The sequence below is a fragment of the Colossoma macropomum genome, unplaced genomic scaffold, assembly GCF_904425465.1.
Source record: "Colossoma macropomum unplaced genomic scaffold, Colossoma_macropomum, whole genome shotgun sequence".
NCBI classification, from domain to species: Eukaryota; Metazoa; Chordata; class Actinopteri; order Characiformes; family Serrasalmidae; genus Colossoma; species Colossoma macropomum.
Genome location: NW_023494789.1, coordinates 51,499,734 through 51,521,559, shown reverse-complemented (window position 1 = coordinate 51,521,559; position 21,826 = coordinate 51,499,734). Strand labels below are relative to the sequence as shown.

The following is a 21,826-nucleotide window of genomic DNA, read 5'->3' as shown; positions in this document are numbered from 1 at the left end:
CTTTAAAATGACTGCAGTGCTCAGAATTCAAAAAGACTAGAGAGAGAGGGAGAGGGAGAAGAGTGAGAATCTGTAGGAGATAACTGCGCTGTACCAGATTGGCTCGACCTGTGGTGGTGAAAGGTCACAGCAGGGGTCAGGACACAATGGGTCGCTAGAGATGACCCGAATTTGCCTTATCCTCCTCGGCCGCGTGTGGGCAGAGATATGACGCACCCGGACGTGGTGAAGCTGCTCAGGCTCTGAATCCTCCCACCTGGGCTGGAGCGTCCCTGAAGCTACAGCTGATCCTTCCACTAAGAACTGTTTCTCTCATATTAGACCTGCGGAGGATGGAGCTCCTTTAATTTGATGGCTTGATTGCATTTGGACTCAGCTGTATGAATTCGGCTGGGTTGAACTGTGACTATTACAGCTGGGCCTTCAGTTCAGGCCATGGAAATGAAGAACATCTCTATTATAATGCTGATTTCTGCTGGCACCCCTATGGGATTTACCATAGTATGTTAGCACTGAGCTAATGCTGGTGTATGTGAGCTTTCTTTGGCTGATAATTTAAGCTTGTAAAAGACTTTCCAACTGTGTTATCTGACATTATCATATATCTGAGCTTGTGTGTTTCAGTGTTACAGTGACTCTTTCAGTAAAGAGTTCTCTCATAGAGCTGCCGTCGCTGTTTTTACATTCCTATCAAATGACTGAAACCTGACTAGACTATGGCTTATATTCACAGTCATTGATGTATCTAGTACTTCCAGAAGGACTAGAGCAGCTTGTATGGCTAGGGGGCTGTTTGAAGTCATTTCTATTAAAAAAAAATAATAAAAAAATAAGCATTGTTTTAGGCATTTAACCAAACCAGTCATTTTAAGTATTGCAAATATTAAGTATGACAAATATTATCATGATATCGTTATTTGCAAAGAAAGCTCTATCAAAAATACCTCAAGATTTGATTGGTCCAGTGATTGGCCTGGTAAAATGCATGATAGATGTAACCAACATAGCTAATTAGTTAAGTTTATATTTTTACTGCAAATCAGTGTAAATTGTTTGTCTTTTTTCTTGTGGAATTCTTCTATCATGAACAAATTTTAGGATTTTAGGATTTATTTGGTGTTTATTATGTTGTGTGATTATACAAAATTTTATAAATTTTATAAAATTGTTTATAAATATATTATTTATATTACTTATAAATAAAATTTGATTATACGAAATTTTATAGGCAACACTGATTATTATGTTATATTTGATTTGATGTTAGTATGATTTGAAACGATCAGGTCCTGGTCGTCAATCTGATAGGTAAGGCCTTCAATCCAGCTTCTGAAGTCCTGACCAATGAGAGAGCTATATGAAAAAAACTATTGTACAGTTTCTTGTTTCAAGATTTTAACTTTGAAATTATTTTTGAAATTATTAACAGTGAAATCTGAGTATTCCTACAAAATAAAATAAATTAAATTAAACAAGCACGATGAATGTATAAAATCAAAATTGACTAAAAACTGCTGACCTATTTTTTAGTTCCCAAAAGCCAATAGGCCGACTATGAAAGCCAAGAAAGGACCAAGGGATCCTTAGATTGATTCAGAATGTGCGAAGGTGGTTCTATATAGAACCTGTATAGCACAAAAAAGGGTATATAAGCTTGACATCGTAACAGTGACAGAACCCTTGTTGGTGCTATATAGAACCCTCTTCAAAAAGATCCTGTATAGAACCACATACAACTCATTCTGCATCCATCTGAAGAACCATTTTACCGTGCAAGGAACCATTTACGCATGCAAAATGGTTCTATATAGAAGCATTTTCTTTACTAAAGAACCCTTGAGGAACCATCTTTTTAAAGAGTGTATCAGAGGATGATGAAAGGTCACTGAGGTGAGTTCACTTGTTCTAAATGTTGACACAAAAAAAAATATGAAGCTTCATGTTCTCTACAATTTAAAATGAATGTGATAACAACATTGAAGGAATGCATTATTAGAGGAGAGACACGGACTGAATGAAAGATATAGATTCATTAAAAGGTTAAACATGGTCAAATGTTTTTTTAATGATGTTGTTAGTATTAGTCGAGTGAGTGACCCACTGACCACTTCTTTAGCTACTGCTAGTCTTCTATTAGAGGACTTATCTACATGGATGAAGGCCAGAGCTGAGTTTGCTGTCATGCTGTACATTGAAGAACGTCCCTCGCTAGTCCCGCAGTGGCACAGCTAGCATTTGGTCATGTAGTGGCGATGCAAATGCTGTGTAGTGCAGCAGAACACATTAGACACAGGACAGTGAGCTTACAACAGTTAGTACAAGATAAAAGAGTTCAATAATACAGCAGTGAGGACGAGTGGAGAGCCACATAAAGCAGAAAGAAAGTTTGTTTCACCATCTGTTAAGGTCTTAAATGTGATCATTTAATGCTCAATTAAAGTTCTTTTCTCTCAGTTTATCAACAAGAACACATCAATCAGCTGCCCCTGGGCTGAGCAGTGGAACTGTGTTCTCTGGAGTGATGGAGCTCCATCCGGTACCTTTGTGATGATTATTAATCCAGAACTGACCATCCAACATCAGTACCTGACCTCACTAATGCGCAATCAAATTCTCACAGCAATGTTCCAACATCTAGAAGCCTTTCCAGAACAGTAGAGGCTGCAACTGCAGCAAAGGCCCCATTAATACCCTCCATTACTGAAGAAACGCTGGAGTCTACATATTTGTGGATGTACAGCACTGTGCAAAAAAGCAGAAAATCCCCTTTTACCCTGTTCTTCAGTGGTCAGGACCCCCATGGACCCTCACAGAGCAGGTACTATTTGGGTGGTGGATCATTCTCAGCACTGCAGTAACACTGACATGGTGGTGGTGTGTTAGTGTGTGTTGCGCTGGTCTGAGTGGATCAGACACAGCAGTGCTGCTGGAGTTTTTAAACACTGTGTCCACTCACTGTCCACTCTCCTGCGTCTGTAGATGATGAGGATGAGGAAGCCATTTATAATCAGTCACCTGGTCATTTGATCCCTCTGCACGTTTGTTAGATTGGTGGCTCAGCAAGAGAAGATGAATCACTCTGGATGGCTGGATCACACCGATGTCCACTATTTTTCCATTCTGTGACAGTCCACATGTCAGAAGGTCAGCTGTACGGTCTGGGCTGTATAGTAAATTAGTAAATGGCCATCGTCTTGATTGATCAGCCTTGGTTCCACATGACATTGTCTGCCACTTTATACTTGATCCAAGTCTGGAGCTGACAGGAGAGGACGGGACCTCAATTTATCTTGGCCGACTTTTCGAGAGAGAGAAATAGAGAGGCTTGAGATTTTTGCACTACTTTGAAGCACAAATTGAACACATTCTGCCTGTTTATGTGGATGATAAACAGAAAGAGCTTCTCTCTCATGTATGTCGCTGCTGTCGGAAGAAAACCTCGTATCTCCATTTTTGTTGTTTTTCAGTTTTTGACAGAATTTGAAAAAACCTGTTGCTCTTTACATTGTGTGTAAAATTCATGAAGAATGGACTAAAAGAAACGACCCCAAATGACTTGTAAAAAAGTCTGGTTCCATTGACTTACATTAAAAGTAAAGCAGTTTTTTTCCTTCTCCTGTAAAGTTACCATTTTGGAGATGCGACATGCATTTGAGGGAGGATCTTGCAGGACATAGGAGCACCGCTCAGGGGTGTAGGATCTTTTTAATTGGATGGCCAGGTTAGACCCAGTGATTTTATTGAAGTGGGAAACTGCTAAAGGAAAAAAAGGTGCCCATTAACATCATGAAAGAATAACTTTTGGAAGGGTGACAAGCTAATCTGCTGTAGCATAAGCAAGAATGTACACTCAGCACTGACTCACTGGGGTTTAAGGGCATTTCCTTGAGGTTTGCATATATTCTTAAATTCGCCTTTAAAGGCACTTGCATACAGATTGATATCCACATATTATCTATCAAAATGTTCAGACCAATCTCAGCTCTCTCTATAATGAGGCCCTGGACCACTGTGTAAAGAGATAATTCAGCTCTAAAGCTGAAAAGTCCAGTTTTAGAAATTCTTAATATCTCTTGTGAAAACGTAGCTTTACTCATGTGGTTGAACTGTTTTGGTGCTTGAAATGGGTTCACCAAAGTCTTCACAAAAGTAGTGGAATGTATGAATAACATAGTAACATGCATGAAGTACTACTTAGAGTAAACGTTACCATGACAGCAAACAACACGTGAGTCCAGTCAGAGTGAGATGAGCAGCAGTGAGCAGCGCTTGTGTTCTTAACTGCTTTAAAATGATGTCAGACTCAGGAAAACGTCCCTCACATGTCCTTATTAAAGAAGGCCGAGAGGAAGACGTCGTGTTCTGAGACACATAAGCTGGACGTCCGTCCCACCGCCGTCTTTTAAAGACCAGAGCATAAACTTCGTCTCCTCTGCAGACCAGTTTCTGCTTCGCCATGTTGAACGGTATAAACTCTCACTATGACGTGACGAACATGATCAGAACGGACTTAAACTTTCTGATAGGGAATGTAATCAGATACAGGAGTTTACACTGATATTATTCTTCTATTTAACAGATTATTTACAGGATTACCCACCTCGATCAGTCGGATAGAAATTGTATACATGGACGTATTAAATTCCGATTGAGCTATTAAGTCGGATTATTAATGAATTTTTAGGCTGCATGTAAACGTGGCTAATAATCCGATCATAATCGGATCTCTGCAGTTATCTGATTATTCAAATGGTCATGTAAACACCATACTCTGATCTAGAAATCTGATTAAGAAATCCGATAAAGAGGCTGGATTTAGGCTCAGTAATCAGATTTCTCAGCGCATGTAAACTCTTACTCTGATTTCTTTCAGATTTCTCAGTCTGCACATGTGCGAGATCAGACAGCAGTACCGGAAGTAAGCGAGCAGCGCCGCCGCAAGACACAGCAAAACACTATTAGAGCGACAGTAAAAAAAAAAAACACAAAATAAAGAATTTAAATATTCATCTTCTAGATGATGTGTGTTCATATTTTCAGGTAAAGTCGTGCAATTTAAAAAAAAAAAGCCGCGGTATGAAGTTTGAGTTTTGCATTACATTATGTCTTCTTCTGTGAGTCTATTGAACGGTTGCAAATCAGACCCGGGGTTTTCCCATTATCTGATTACTCAAGAGCATGTAAACAGATTTTCTGCAGCGATCAGATTATTAAGTTCATGTAAACACACTCACTAACAGAAGTTAATTTAAATGAGCTATGTAAAAGCCTGCTGGCTGCCACTGGACTAATTATTTAGCTTGTGACCATTTCCCGGTTTCAGCAGACGTCTGTGGGGCGGCGGGTTCTGTGTTTAGACGTGGAGTAGCGATAGCATCATCATAAGCACATTAAGGTGATGACTACCGGGAAGAACACAATACGGCTCAAACAGATAAACATGACTGACACGACAGCAAAGTGCTTCTGTCTGGGTTTCTAAATGTCACCAAGACCCCACACTGTGATTGTTCCTTACCTGAGATAAAACAGAGACTCCACACGTCTTATTAAGACAAATGAGGCAAACGGAACACTCAGACGGTGTAATGTGGATCACGGTTCTAACTGCTGTGTCGGTATCACGTAGATCTTTGTGGAAAACAGTGTAATTATTGCCTGTCAGACCGAACGTCACACAAAATAACGCTCTTTTATGTTAAGGTCCTTTGCAGGAGCAGCAGCAGATGAGATGTTTATGATCTGGTTTCCGATGTACACACCTAAAAAAGATGGTTCTTCAAGGGTTCTTTACTAAAGAAAATGTTTCTATATAGAACCTTGAACTCTCAAAGAACACTGCATGATTAAAGGGTTCTTTGTATCATGAAGATGTTCTTCACATTGATGGAGAGTGTGCTGTAGATGGTTCTTTTTTGGGAAGGGTTCTATATAGCACCAAAAAGGGTTCTTCTATGTCAGGTGGTAGAAGGAGCCTGAAGAAATTAGATTCATCACTTCATTCAGGAGCTGAAACTTTTAACTAGATTTAACTAGATGTTCGTAGCTCAGTTCGAGTCCCATTTTGCTGCTTTTGGAGAATCTGATACCCCCGACTACTGTGAAAAACTTCTAGTTACTGGGACGTCATCCTAGTCGTTGCCATGCCAACAGGCCACCATAATTGGCCAATGAATCGAAAAATCATGTTCGTGTACAAGATACTGTCATACATGTGTTCCAATTCATTTACTCATGCTGTGGTTGGTACAGTGTGGTGTAGTGGGTGACACCTCTGCCTTCTACACTGTAGACTGGGGTTCAGTCCCCTGCCTGGGTAAACACTCTACACTATACCAATAAGAGTCCTTGGGCAAGACTCCTAACACTCCCTTCACCTACCTGTGTAAAAATGATCACACTGTAAGTTGCTCTGGATAAAAGCGTTTGCCAAATGCCATAAATGTAGTTTGTAAAGGCTTTTAGCCATCGAACATTATGACAGTTATAACGTGACACTGTTATAGTTAAGCAGTAGAACCCGAGAGGGAGTGTGTTATCTCGAAATAACATCACGGCTGTGATTTGGTCGCCGTAGATCATCACAGCCGTGATGTTATTGGCGATAACACACTCCTCGAGTGTTCTATTGCTTTAATACAACAGTTAAATAAATAAAGTAATAAATTAATAAACTGGGCCGTGAACGCCGCGTTTAATATGTTTTAATGTTCGCAGTTCCTTTACCAAATTATAGTTCCTTAACGAGCAGCTTGTTGCTACGTCAGAGTAACGAGCTCCGCCCACTCGCTGCACAGTCTGCTGTAAGCTTCGCCTTCTGAAGTGCAGACTGAGCCATAAAACTGCCGCAATATCAAGTTCAGCTCAGTTTTGTCATTTTTTGCCAGATAAGTATTAATGTTGTTTTGTTCCAGCCAGTCTGTAAAGCATCTTACAGCCCATTTAGTTTGGCGAATGGTGTTTGGTTCATTTCTGGCTGATTCCAGGTTGTTTAGCTGTTCTTCTGTCACAGCTGCTGACTGAAAAGATGCTCAGTGGTGATGATAGTTTGGGAATTTAGTGTCGTCTCATCTTCAGAGTCTGACCAAATCGGCTGTCGGTCAAATGTGATCTTAAAAGTGTCCATTTTCTGTTTGTGGCAAAGTAAGAAGTAAAAACGTTCAAATGTCTTGAGCGTCTCCTACACCTGTCAAAGTCGTTGCTTAGCAACGGTGTCTCAGCGGAGTGATACAGTGTTTGTGAAAAAAACGTGATGTTATGGTGAAATAACAGCACAGTTAGAACGCTTCTCAACCAATCAGCTTGCATGGCCGTAACTAACTGTTGTATACTAATGGACGACCCATGACCAATGTTTACGGTACTGTAAGTGTCAGGTAGCAGGATTAAATAAAGTGTTACTAAGCTGCTGTGAATTTTGGACCAATAAGGAAATAGTTTCGGAAAATCTGAGGAGCGTCTAGCTGCAGAACCGCAGTACCACACTCTCAGCCCTGCACGGTCAGCTCTGGACACGATGTCACATAAAGGTCATCAGACTTGCCACTTGTAACATGGAGAGTGCAGGAGATGTAGGTACTGATGCCTATTACGGCATAATGTTTAAGAAACTATTTCACCAAGAACTGTTAAGGCATAAAATGGTTCTATGTAGAACTCATAGTTCTATGTAGAACCATTTCCTTTACTAAGAACCCTTGAAGAACCTTTTAAGAGTGTATGGGTTCAAAACACCAGTAAAATAGGCCATAAAGATGTATACCAGCAAGCTAATAAACACTCATTTCACTACCTCGGTATTCTCTTTATCAGTCACAAGAACCACTTAAATGCGCATGATAGATTAGCAACTGCAATTCTGATATGAACCACTAGAGGCGTATTTGTAAGGAGCTGATAGTGCAGGTCTGAAACCGTGGTACTGTGGGCCTGCAGTTGGATACTACTGGAAAATCTGAAAGCATCCAATGTTTAATAATTTAGTTATTGAGAATGGCATGTAGCTGATGTTCTACAGCAGGGGTTCTCAACCTCTTCCACCCCAAGGCCCACCTGTCTACAACTACAAAGCAAAGCGGCCCACAGAAAGACTAAAATCAACTTTTTGTTCAAAAAAAAAAAAAGAATAGAAATGTACAGGGTAGATGTGGATCGTGATTTGGAGCTGCAGTCCATGTGCCAAAATCAAACACATCTATTCACTGTTTTATGAAAGTCTGTGAAGAATCAAACGTTGAACAGGCAGATTGTGCTGACAGTTCCTGCAGCTAGAAGAGAAAAATGAGCTCTATTGATTAATGCCCACGTTTCATCAGAGAACATACACCGATCAGGCATAACATTCTGACCACCTGCTTGTTTCTACGCTCATTGTCCATTTTATCAGCTCCACTTACTATATAGGTGCACTTTGTAGTTCTACAGTTACAGACTGTAGTCCATCTGTTTCTCTCCATACTTTGTTAGCCCCCTTTTACCCTGTTCTTCAGTGGTCAGGACCCCCATGGACCCTCACAGAGCAGGTACTATTTGGGTGGTGGATCATTCTCAGCCCTGCAGTAACACTGACGTGGTGGTGGTGTGTTAGTGTGTGTTGCGCTGGTCTGAGTGGATCAGACACAGCAGTGCTGCTAGAGTTTAACACTGTGTCCACTCACTGTCCACTCTATTAGACACTCCTACCTTGTCAGTCCACCTTGTAGTTGTAAAGTCAGAGACGATAGCTCATCTGCTGCTACACAGTTTGTGTTGGTCATCCTCTAGTCCTTCATCAGTGGTCACAGGACGCTGCCCACAGGACGCTGTTGGCTGGATATTTTTGGTTGGTGGACAATTCTCAGTCCAGCAGTGACACTGAGGTGTTTAAAAACTCCAGCAGCACTGCTGTGTCTGATCAACTCAGACCAGCACAACACACACTAACACACCACCACCACGTCAGTGTTACTGCGGTGCTGAGAATGATCCACCACCCCCAATAGTACCTGCTCTGTGAGGGTCCATGGGGGTCCTGACCACTGAAGAACAGGGTAAAAGGGGGCTAACAAAGTATCAGAGAAACAGATGGACTACAGTCTGTAACTGTAGAACTACAAAGTGCACCTATATACTAAGTGGAGCTGATAAAATGGACAGTGAGCGTAGAAACAAGGAGGTGGTCATCATGTTATGCCCGGTGTATATGGGTTATGATTTGATAACTTTGATTGTTCGACTTTTCATTGTTAAGCTAATCTTTTCCTGCTTTTATGACTTCGAACTTCGACTACGAACTACTGCCTCCCCCTGTGAACAGACCCTAGGACCGATACAGTGTGCTTCATGGCCCACTGGTTGAGGAAACCCTGATCTACAGAATGTATCTAAAAAGTGGCTCCTATTGATGTAAAATCAAATGACATCACATTCTGCTGTAACGGGGCACTTTTTGGATTAAACTGCGCCAGTGAGGATCTCAGTATTCACAGCAATGATACACGATGAGGTCCAAAAATAATATATCTGCCTAAAGGAGACAGTATTTCATAGTGGTTAGCTTTAATTATACCACTCACTGTGGCTCGACGGTGCCGTCTTGCACTCGCTGTGGTTTGACAAATAGAGTTCCTCAGTACGGAGACTCCTTTAGACATTCGATTAAAAGCTAACTCTTCTTTTCTTCTTCCAGGAAACCAAAATCAACTGTGTGCGACTGGCTACCAAAGGTATGAGACCTCTTTTCACTCACTCCACACTTTGACCTGTTTTTATGAAGACAAATGATGGATTTGTTAACCTTTAATGTGATGAGTTCAGGTGGGAAAGTGGGTGTAGAACATTTAGCTGCAGATTATTTGAGCCCGTCATGTAGCATGTCATATTAAATAAGGAGCACCATGCCATAGGACAGGGGCATGGCTTTGGTAATGTATTAATTGTTTGCACCATCTACACTCCTAAAGATGGTTCTTCAAGGGTTCTTTAGTAAAGACAGTGGTTCTATATCGTACCATTAACACTCAAAAAAAGCATTTGTATGCTTAAATGGTTCTCTGCATGGTGAAATGTTCTTCAGATTGATGGAGAATGTGTCGTATATGGTTCTATACAGAACATTTTTGAAAATGGTTGTATACAGCACCAAAAAGGGTTCTGCTGTTGTTACAAAGACAATCTTGTAACAATAGAAGAACCCTTTTTTGGTTCTTCAAGGGTTCAGTTTTTATATAGAACCTTTTTGAAAAAAGTTCTATATAGCACCAAAATGGGTTCTGCTGTGGTTATGAGCTTGTAACAACAGAAACAATAGAAAAAAAAATAAAAAATCAAAGGGTTCTATAGAGAACCATGTACAACACATTCTTAATCAATCTGAAGAACCATTTCACAATGCAAAGAACCATTTAATCATGAAAGTATATAATTATATATATTGAATATTAACATGTGGGACTGCTAACGCAGTTAATATCTAGAACATGTTGGGCAGTGTAGTTTAGTTGGACTGATTGCAACTCAGAATGAGATGGAGAATGAGTTGTATATAGTTCTATATAGAACCTTTTATAGCACCAAAAAAGCTTCTGCTATTGTTACGATGTCAAGCTTTTATACAATAGAAGAACCCTTTTTGGTGCTATGTAGAACCATATGCAATATATTCTCCATCAATCTGAAGAACTATTTAAGCAAGCAAATGCTTCTTTGAGTGTTCACGGTTCTATATAGAACCACTGCCTTTACTGAAGAACCATCTTTAAGAGTGTAGCTGAGGATTTTGCTCAAAAAGAAGTTCTAAGTTCACAGTCAGTCACGTTCATCACAACACAAAGGCTGCAACAGCCCCAAAGGAATGAATTGAAACTTAAATCTCATCTTTGATCTTTGTTTTATCTGCATGAAAATCAGCCTCCTGTTAATTGTTTTTCTGTTTTTTTTAATATAGTTCATTTTCTGTTAACTTTGTTAAGCATCATTTTACAGATCAGTGATATTAAAAGACTCCATTACCTAACGGGCATCAAAAATAAAACAAAATCACCACAATTTGTTATGATTTGCTTTGCTTTTATGTTTTCTTTGTTTAATTTGCTGCTAATCCATTTTAACCGGAAGCTTATGTTTGCGCCCAGCTGATAGCGTACCTGTTTGTTTTTGATTTGCACCCATTCACTTTCCGTTCATGTCATCCATTCGTTCTAATTAGCATGCATTTTCTCTTGTTTCTCCATCCCTTTCAGTACATTCTGATTTGGGTTCTTCCTGTGATCTCTAAGGAACCTGTTTTGGTTGTGTTTTGGTTTGGAAAAGACATGCTTTCAACTTTGTGGCTTAACTGAGAATGAGAAAGTGTGTTATAACTAAAACTGAGCTCATCATAACTCTGAAGCAAATTGTGAAGACTTATCAAAAGGTCTGTAGTCACCTGCTGATACAGTACTGTACAGAAGTCAGACCAGCTTTCATTCAACTGATTTCCAGTCAAAATGGCCATTAAGTACAAGCTATTCATTTTTAGTATATTAGATATAAGATAATCCACTTGCATAAGGAAGGAAAAGTCAAAGACATACATTATGACCCCATGTTGTGTCTGTGGGGTCAGTAACGTGTGGCATTAAACACTGAACTGGTGATGACGCGGTAAAAGCTTGAGGAAGGTCCAACAGAGCTTTTAAGGTTATTTTATTCAAATAAGCCACAATAAAAAGCTGCGCTATGATATCTAGTACCACACTTGAAGAATCAAACTGGACCAAAGAAAAGGACAAAACAGGACCTAACCATGCTTGTCTACTCTGAACCTACAAAGGAAACAACAGCTACTCTACACTTCCCTGGCCTGTAATCAGATAGTAGAGATAGTCAAGTCAAGGTTTATTTATGTAGCACTTTTTACAACATGTGTTGTCAAAAAACTGCTTAACAGAAAAATCCGGGTCTGAGCCCCCATGAGTGTCGCTAATGGCAACAGTGGCAGGAAAAACTCCCTAAGAGCAAGAGGAAGAAACACTGAGAGGAACCAGGACTCAAAAGGGGAACCCATCCTCCTCTGGAACACACCGGATAGCAAACAGTAACACAAGAGCAAAATGAACAGAGGATAAGGTTTTAACATTAGTATAAAATATTAAAATACAGAAACAGGGAAAAGCAGGTGAAGCAATGGTTATGAATAAATAAATAATAACAATATATAATCAAACAATCTCTTGTAAAGTTAGAAATGTGCAGGTAAAATACCAAAACCAACGTACTCCCCCAACACACGAGACAAATTCTTGAGAACTAAGTTAAAATAAGTGCTGGTAAAATACCTAAAACAAAATCACACTCCAAACACACGAGATTAAAAACACAAACTAAAACACAGCACACGTGTGATCAGTCCTCTCCCTTCAGCCACCTTAAATACCTCCTTTTAGGGCTTTGGCTCTGTCCCCGGCTACACCAGCCAGGCCTCTGATTGGTCACTGGTCCTCCTCACGTGACTGATGGCAAAGCAGGTACACCTGTGAAAGGAGAGAGAAAAACACACACGATACATGCTTACACATAACGCAGGGGTTTCTGGAAACTGTAGTTCAAAAACTGATTAAAAGCTGCAGAAAAATGAGGCTCCTGACAACCACCTGGAAGAGCTGATAGACCCCAAAACTGCCCCCATTAGATAAACAGCACTCAAAGCTTTTATCTTTGAGAGAGAGGAGAGGCCTTTACTGAGAAAAGGGAATAAACAAAAAAGAAGAAAGTTAATTAATTAGATTATGAGAAGCAGAAAATGCTAAACCAACTTCTAAGACTGAACTTTGGAGGTGTGTCTGCAGATTCTTTGAGGAGCTGAAAGAGAGACTCCTGAACAGAATGGAAGCTGGAATAAAGGGAGAGAGTGACTCACTGAACACTGAATTTTTTTGATATTATGTTTGGATTTTACTCTGTTAAATATATTTTCTGCTGAAAAATAAATAACTTCTAAAATAAAAATAAATAACTTCTAAAATAAAAATAAATAACTTCCATATAATGGCCATTTTGACTGGAAATTCAAGGGTCTCTGACTTTCACACAGTACTGTGGATCTAGGTTTGCATGAAAATGATGAAAATGAAAAATACTGTCTTTGCCACAAAGTTCAAACACATTTCTCTTCTTTTCTGTTCATTTTCTGTTATTTAATTTTCCACTCATTGTCAATAGATATTACTAAGGTTTCCTACCCAAAGTAAATTCCCTCTACATATTCATCAAATATTAATCTTTAAGAAAAATAGAATATGTTCCTCTAAATTAGACCTCAGAATTTCTTTCCCTTCTTGGTTCCGTTTTTGTCCAGAACCTTCTGGAATGAATAGCCATTTAAATGACTACCTTTACACGTAGACTCTGTGTAAACATGTACGTATGTATATATCCAGAATGTTCCACTGTATAGCAAAGTTCTGAAGAACTTACAGGCACTGAGAGCTGAAGGCGTATTTCTTTAGACTATTTTTTCTTTCTTTCTTTTCTCATGCATGCCGACCTGGAACGTAAAACCTTGTCTTAGTGGTAATAGGTAGGGGACAAAATACCACGCCCTACATACTTGTCATTCCCAGTGAAGGTGAATATTATACCATGGTCAAACTTTTTTCTTTCTTCTTGATTCTTTTCATCCACACTCTCTCCTTCCCACCTCTTCTTTTTTTTATTTTTCGTTTTGTTCATTCTGCTTTTCTTGGTCTACATCTTAATGCATCGGTTTGCATGTCTAGACCACAAAAAATGAAATGTAGCTGGTTGTCATTGACCTCATTCACACTGATGTTCTCTGGTACCCTTAAGATGTATGGTTCCCCCCTTACACATCTCAGTCTCTCTGCAGTTTGGAAAGATCATTTCTTGAGAAAACAAACCCTGACATCTTCTGTGGTTTTGCTCATGGCTTTGTTAAACTTGCGTAAAACAACAATAGACATGAAAGGTTCCTTCTAGCCCTGTTGTTTTAGCAGCAAATCAATGAATTTCAAATTAGAGAAGCACAATTTTACGATGAGAAGATGCTGAAAGCGACATGAAAACAAATTTCTGAACAATTCAAACAAACAAAGGAAAAGAGGCCTACAGTGTTAATTCACATTAAAAAGTGAAATCTTATCTTATACTTTGTTCTGTAGTGACCTACAGTACTGTGCAAAAGTCAGAGACCCCCTCTTCATTATTGAATTTCTAGTTTGTGAGTTCAGACCCTGCTTCAACATGGTGGTGGTAGTATGAGGGAAGACTGATTGGGGAGGGGGGAGAACTCGGAGAACTTGCGCTGGAGTTCTGGGTAGCTTCTGCCAGTAGCTAGACGGCCGGACCCCCTAATAGTGTTGTAGGACTGAGGAACAGGAAGGAGGTGGGTGGCGGTGGGAATGCAAACCCTTCGTCACATGAACAGAGGGTGAAGATATGAATTTATAGGGTGTTGGATTGGGTGAAGGAGGGGTTTCAGGCATGTTTATCTCTTTAAACTTCAGTTATAATATAACTACATTTGAAACAACCATTAAGCACAAGATATTAGTTTTTTGGAGGAGATGTATTCGTGAGGTTAGATATAAGAACCCACTTGCATAATGAAGGAAAAGTTCATTAAAATGGGGCTCCTGGGCTCCCGAGTGGCGCAACCGTCTAAGCGTTGTCCCTATCATCAGGAGATCGCGAGTTCGATCCATGGTGATGCTACAGCCGTCCGTAGCCGGGAGTCCGAGAGAGCACAAATGGCCTCGCTCTCTCTGGGTGGGTGGGATGGCCCCTCCTTCTCCCCCCATCACTCAGCGCGATGCTAGTCAGCGCAGGCGTCTGTTAGCTGACGTAACAGATCTGGCGGTTGGCGCTTTCCTCCGAGCGCGTTCAGCTGTCCAGTGACGTTGCGTGAGCGGCAGTTCGAAAAGAAGCGGTGGCTGGTTTCACAGGTCTCGGAGGAAGCCTGTGTTAGCCTTCACCCTCCTAGCGTTGATAGCATCGTGTGATTGGGGGAGTCCTAACTAGTGGGTGGAATTGGAGACGACTAAATTGGGGAGAAAATCGGGTAAAATTAAAATGGGGCTCCTAACAACCACCTGGAAGAGCTGGTCGACCCCAAAACTGCCCCCATCAGATAAACAGCAATTAAAGCTTTCATCTCTGAGAGAGAGGAGAAAATCAAGCTGCTTCAGATCTGAAAACATCCACAGGTGTTTCTGTCCATCCTTCCACTGTGAGAAGACGACTCAGCGCTGTGGGTCTGAAAGGATGTGTAGCTGATCAAGAAGAACCTCACTGAGAAAAGGAGACGGACACATCAAACAAAGAAGCTGAACGATGGACTGACCACCCCAGAGTCCAGACCTCAACACCACTGAATGTGTTTGATTACTTGATTGCTGTTTTATCTGGAATGTAATAAATGAAGGGTGGTCTCTGACTTTTGCACAGTACTGCAGGTCTTTTGGTCTTGTGTAGATAAAACTGGTCACAGTTTAACAAGTATCTGAGCAAAATTTCCAAAAGTGATGCGTGTTGCCTTACTCACTATGCTCCACCTGTACCTGTGCAAGTTATTGCTTCACTTACATGACCCCACTCATACACTCACACCCTGCCAGCCTAACCTCTGTCTGTGTAAATGTTTGAGTCTTTTTGCGTGAGTGAATGCTTTATTTTGTGATACAGGTGTGGTTTGTATGTGATGGAGAATGAGTGAGTGGTTAGATGTTATGGGTCGTGTTTAGGTTCAGAAAATGTATTTACTGCAGTGCATGAAAGGTGCTATATAATAAACTTGCCTTGCCTTAAAAAAGTAAGTAAACTGGCTGCCTTGAAATTTGGAGTTCGCTGATCCTGTTAAATCTTTGAATTGCAGTAAGATCTAAACTTCAGTGCAGTCAGCTTTACTTGTCTTTTGATTTTGAAAATATTTATAGAACAAATAGACAGTTTGAACATCCCCTTTATCAATTTTAATGTAAAATTGATTAGTTAATTTAGTTAATACTCGTTAAAACACAACACAAAAACATCTGTACCTCTGCACACAAACATAAAGCAGGGAATTATAAGAAAACAGAATTTTCGGAATCTCAATCTTCATGCATATGAACCGAAACTTCAAATGACCGTACGGATCAAGAAGCACAAATATACACAAACAAACTGATTGTAGTTCTAACAGGTAGCAGATGATAGTAATCGGGGGAGGCAGATTTCTGAATGGAAGCCCTCCACCAGGCCCTGATGTGCTAGAACATAGAATTAGTGACATTCTCAGGGATGCAGAGCTGGCATACCTGGTTGCTGGTGATGGATCATCAATACAGGGTTCCATAGGCCAGCAAGGCACCTGGGGTCTTTTTGCTTCCCAGGTGAATAAGACTCCATCTCTAATGGGAGCCAATGAGAGCCACACCTTCTTTTCAGGCTGATACAGGAGCCTCTCTGTGGCAACAATGTGCTTATGCCTTCTGCAGTCTCCTCTTCCCCAGGTGAACTTGAACGGAAGCCTAAACTTCCTCACTGTATTGTGACTTGGATCCTAGGGAAGAGAGAAGGCTGGAATCATACTGGAAGAGTGGATAAAGGAGCTCTGGGCACGTTCCACTCAGGAGAGAAGCTCTAATAAATCTGACTGCCTCCCACCAAAGCTCCTGACTCAGTGGTCCAATTCCATATCACACCTCGCCCCTACCACTCAGCCCTAAGCCTCTGTTTTGAGTGTTCATGTTTAGGGGTAGGGTGTCCCGATTCTTGTTGAGATAGAGGGGTAGGGCGACGTGTTAGAGCTACGTGGCCCTCCAAACAGAGAGTTATGAGAAAAAAAGAAAAACTAGTGAGACGGCTGAACAAGAGACCAAAGAAACCCACAAATGTGAGAATTTTGTTAAAATTTGTTAAAAAATTATGATAATCACTGTTTTATCTTAGTTTAATGTCGTTTCAGTGTATTATGGTCGTTTTCTTCATAACAAGCATAAACAATCGCTAATGGTATGTTAATGTCTCAATAGCTAGCTAGCTAACTTTCCTGTTCCACCTTAAATAGTCCAGCAGTTCTGATGCCTGAAGCGCCAGAATGTAACTGCTGCACCATTTAAGGTGGAACAGGAAAATTCGAAAGAGAATCTGGTGAATATCTGACTTCAGCTTCATATCACTGAAGAATTAGGGGTGGGTGATAATAAATAATTGCCCCCCTCCTTGAAGGCATATGATGCCCTAAATGTAACTAAAGCCCAGCAGTGAGGAGCTGAACTTTACCCTCCTCTGCTGTCACTGCAGACTGGCAGGGTCGCCTACAGAGCAGCGCTGGTAGCTGTTAATGAAGTGATGCTCTTTTTATTTGAGGGTCCCATTTCAGAGGAAAGATTTCAACCACTACCCCTTGTCACTCAGTTCCAAGAGACAAGGTGACCCTCGAAAAAAAGGGGTAGGGCTAAAGATAAGAAATAGGATTGGGCCAGTATCTCCACCTGACTTGAGGTGATACCCAGGTGTAAGTTTTGGGGTGACAGCCCAACATTCCATGATTGTCTTCCACATTTTTTGTGTAAATGAAGTTCCGTGGGCCATGATAGCATCATCTGGCAGCTCTCTGATGTTGACATATGTGATGGATAAGAAAGAGACCCTGTACAATCAAAGAGATCATGAACAAGCCCTTAAGTTGCAGAGAGACCCAAGCAGAAGACAAGAGACACTTTATATTATGGTCACCAGGGGTCAGAACCAACTTGATAGAATGAAAGACCTGGATGCTGGGATGCTGCAGACCCAGATCTGGATATTATAGAGTAAGGACTTTGTTGTTTCAGGTCAGTGAAGGTCACAGAATACTTTACTGTTGAAGGTCTAGTACCCAGGAGCACATTGCTGGGCCCATATGGCAGGCCATGGCCCAACTGGCCCAACCATGGAAGTATTAACATGATGGGATGATTAGGTAACTCCATGGTAAAAAGAGCTGCTTGTTCAGGTCAGGAGATTCTAGATTGGTAATATTTGTTCATTGATCCTCCCCAAGCATCGGAGGCTTCTGTCCAGAGCTTGTTCTAGAAGAGGGTCTCAGAGGGATTTGAGGGGATCAGACCAGGTGTAGATCAGTGAAGCTGCCTCCTGAAGCTGCTGATCACTCATGAAACAAATTTGATATTAATACCACAAAGGCAGGCTGCAGTGGTACAGTGGGCAGGCTCCACAATCCACACATCAGTGGCCTGATTCTCAGATGCTTCTGCGTCTCCTCAGAACTGACTTTACCAGTCTCTGAGGTCCTGGGGGTTCTGGCTGCTGTAGATGAATATCCCGAGGCTTCTGGCTTGTAGCTTTGCTCGGTTAACAAGTGGACAGGGAAATGAGCTCGTCAAGGGACAGAAAGTCATCTCAGCAGGCCAACATGGTCAGCAGCTCTTCTTGCAACCTAGACCGAAGTAAAAGTGCCCACTCATTCTAGCCACTACCACAGAATCCAGAGTTGCTGACTGAGAATAGCAACGAGGAGTCGAAGCTGTGGCTGCTGCTGTTGGATCTCTTGTTGTTTAACTTGAACCTTGTGCTGCTACACTGTCACACTGTGATCCCAGGCTTTATTTGATGTTTCGACAGCTGTTCTAGGATGTTATTGGTCTGAGCACCTTCACAGTTCTTGGTAATGACTGTAATGCTGTGCTTTCACACTCGATGTGCTGGCTGGAGTTCCAAGGGTCAACCTGGCCCAGGAAAGAAAGCATTTAGGGGAAACCACAGGCATCCTAGACAGCAACCAGTCCCTGACTTTATATTAAATCAATGTTTAATTGACTTCATTGATTTAACATTCTAATCTAATGTCGACTCAATCACTTTTGTAACCTGAATAACACTGAAACAAAATTGAATGTTAAACAAAAAGAACAGCGGTGATATATCAATTGGTTTTCAATCTCATTTTAAAATCTATTACTATAGTAAAAAAAAATAAAAAATCATCTGCTTTATCCACAGCAAGGACCGTTTCTTAAAAAGCCACCCAGATAGCAGCATATATTGGTCCGCTGGCTTGATAAGGTGGCACCCCACTGACTGGTTGCCACTGCTGGTCCACCGTCGCACCACCCAGATTAGTGTCCTGCATGCTAGCTCTAACTAGTTTTTAATCTCCTCAAACAGATTTTAAATGCACAGAGACTTTTATTTTAGAAAATAAACTAAGACAAATATTAAAAACAACTCGGAGAAAACAAAAATAATGATTAGGCCTGATATAAAATGATTTTTTAGAAAATGTTGCTGACACTGAGCTGGATTAAAATTATTTACTAAACTAATTTACAAAGTATAACTAAAGAAAAGAAGGAAGGAAAAATAAGTAAGTAGGGCTGTTAGTTGAAAATGAACAGTGGAATTTTGTCTAATACTCTGGTTAAACACTGGTGGGCCGGCCAGAAAACACTAAGCAAAACTCCAGTGGACACCAGCTTTGCCATTAGCCAGGCCAACAGTGGGCCACTATCCTCTTACTATCAGGGCAGCTGAAACAAACATAATCTCTTGGGCACAAAACAAACAACAAATGTTTTCATATTATTTCAGACAGGATTTTTGCAAAAGTAGTCACGCTCAGTGATTCATAACCTGAATGTGTGAGTGTGAGAGGTGTTACTAATCTCAAAACAGTACAGATGCTGTCACCAACAAAACAGAATAAAATTAAACACACAAAGGAATTAGTAAATAAATATGAACCGCTAAAATGTAACTGAGTAAAAAGTAGATTCCAGTACTCACTATTATACTTGAGTAAAAGTAATCCGTATAGTACGTATCCTCAGCAGAGTACAAATCCATCATTATTTCACTGAAGTACATGTACTTGAGTAAATGTAACTTAATACCCAGCATGAGTTTCATGTGTAGTAGGATTATAATAAACGACTCTTCTGTTCCCCAACCAGATATTTCAGCCATAATCATGAAACACAGTGATCCTGTGAAAAATAAGGTGGAGGAAAAAGTAAGGAAAGACTGGGTGAGTAGGGAGGATAGAAACCATTAAAAGGTTCTGTTGGCTTCTGCTGGTCCAATAGTCAGCAATGATATTGTGTGTTTTCCCGATGGGACTGTAATGGTTTAACAGGTGTCTAGATGCATCTGATGGTTCCTAATGGGATCTAAAGGTGTCCTGCAGGAAACTGGTGGTCTCTAATGATAACTATTAAACCAATTCCCGTTAGAAAGTAAAACAATCAGGGTTTAATCCTAATGGTTCTAATGGTCTTTTCTTTTCAGCAGGGACATGAATTACACCCTCTATATTATCATCTATCGCAATGCTTCCCAGTACACTCTTAAAAATGATGGTTCTTCAAGGGTTCTATGTTAAAGAAAATGGTTTTATATAGCGTCATGAACACTCAAGGAACACTTTGCATGATTAAAATGTTCTTTGCGTGGTGAAATGGTTCTTCAGATTGATGGAGAATGTGCTGTAGATGGTTCCTTATAGACATTTTTGAAAAGGGCTCTATGTCAAACCTGTCGCAAAAGTAGAACCTTTTTTGGTGCTATGTAGAACGCTTTTCAAAAACTTCTATACAGAACCAGATGAAACACATTCGCTATCAATCTAAAGAACCATTTAATGATGCAAAGGTTACTTTAATCATGCAAAGGGTTTTATGAGTGTTCATGGTTCTTTATAGAGCCATTTTCTTTAATAAAGAACCCCTGAAGAACCATCTTTTTTTAGTGTGTAGATATCGCCAGTTAGGTAGACATCGCCCAACCCTACTGTGTAGTGTCATCTTACAGTATATCAGGCAATAAGCAGTGGTTCAGAGTCTCTCTCTGAGAACAAGTTCGAGTTATGAATTTATGAAAGCAGAACGAGGAGGTTGTGCAGTCTTTGAATAGCATCCTGACCTCCTTCCAGGTGAATGTGTGGAAGAACAGACAGATGGCATCATCTGCAGCTCTGTACAGCTCTCTACAGGAGGTCTGCAGGATCAGGAATGCAGTTGTTGATGTGAGGCATCACCATATTTTCCAGGCACTTCATAACCGCGGAAGCGAGTGCCAATCGGAGGCAGCCATTTAGGCGTGACACATTAGAGTTCTTTGGCAGCGGGGGGGCAGGCGGGTTCTTTTGAAGCCCAGTGAGGCAGCGGACAGGGGCTGTGCGAGGTTAAAAATAGGCATGTAGTATACACTTCGCTGCTCCCTCCATCTCCTTCCTTGTCCACTTACAATATGTTCAATTGCCCTGACCGAAATTACAAATTGGTATGTGGTGAAAAAAAAAACGGTTCAGTTTGCTGCCAGGTGGTGAAAAGTCACGTTTAGTCAACTAATGGAGCGCTATGGATGTTTAATGGGCTGAAATGACACTCTGGCAGGCTGCTATTTGGACATTTTTGTTCATATTTTGATATGCTTGCTAAAATATTATGTCATGTGACGTGTGATATATTCATCGTGTTTAGTTCTGCAGCTCAGGGCTGAGCTATGGTTGCTTTTCTTGTCAATTCTGGCCCAAAAGTAGCTCCTTTTGCATTATGCATGCAGTCCTGAAGCTTGAAATTGGTTGGCAGTTGGATTGGACAAGTACTGTTTGCATCCCCACCCCCACCTGAAATGCAGTAGATGAAAACAATTGTATGGTCCCAGTTATTGTGTGCAAATACATGAGTTTGAGCCCATTTCAGAACAGAAAGACAATCAGATTAAGGATTTAAAACTAGAAGATACATAAAATGCACCCTGCCCACAATAGAGCAGCGTCATTTGCCCCCCGAAAGGTTCTCCAAAGCATTAACATTGCAGCTTGTTTACATGACTGCCGGATGAGTAATCTTAATCCGAGTCCATC

At 40.7% G+C, this 21,826-nt stretch overlaps 1 protein-coding gene across 1 annotated transcript in view; it reads left to right on the top strand.

Annotated features, from left to right (window-relative positions):
- The window catches only part of ptprt (protein tyrosine phosphatase receptor type T), a 464,808-nt gene that overhangs the window by 275,007 nt on the left and 167,975 nt on the right, over positions 1 to 21,826 (top strand). Inside the window, exon 13 of the mRNA XM_036571590.1 lies at positions 9,668 to 9,704. Within this exon, the coding sequence (XP_036427483.1) occupies positions 9,668 to 9,704 (37 nt within the window). The remainder of the gene's footprint in view (positions 1 to 9,667; positions 9,705 to 21,826) is intronic.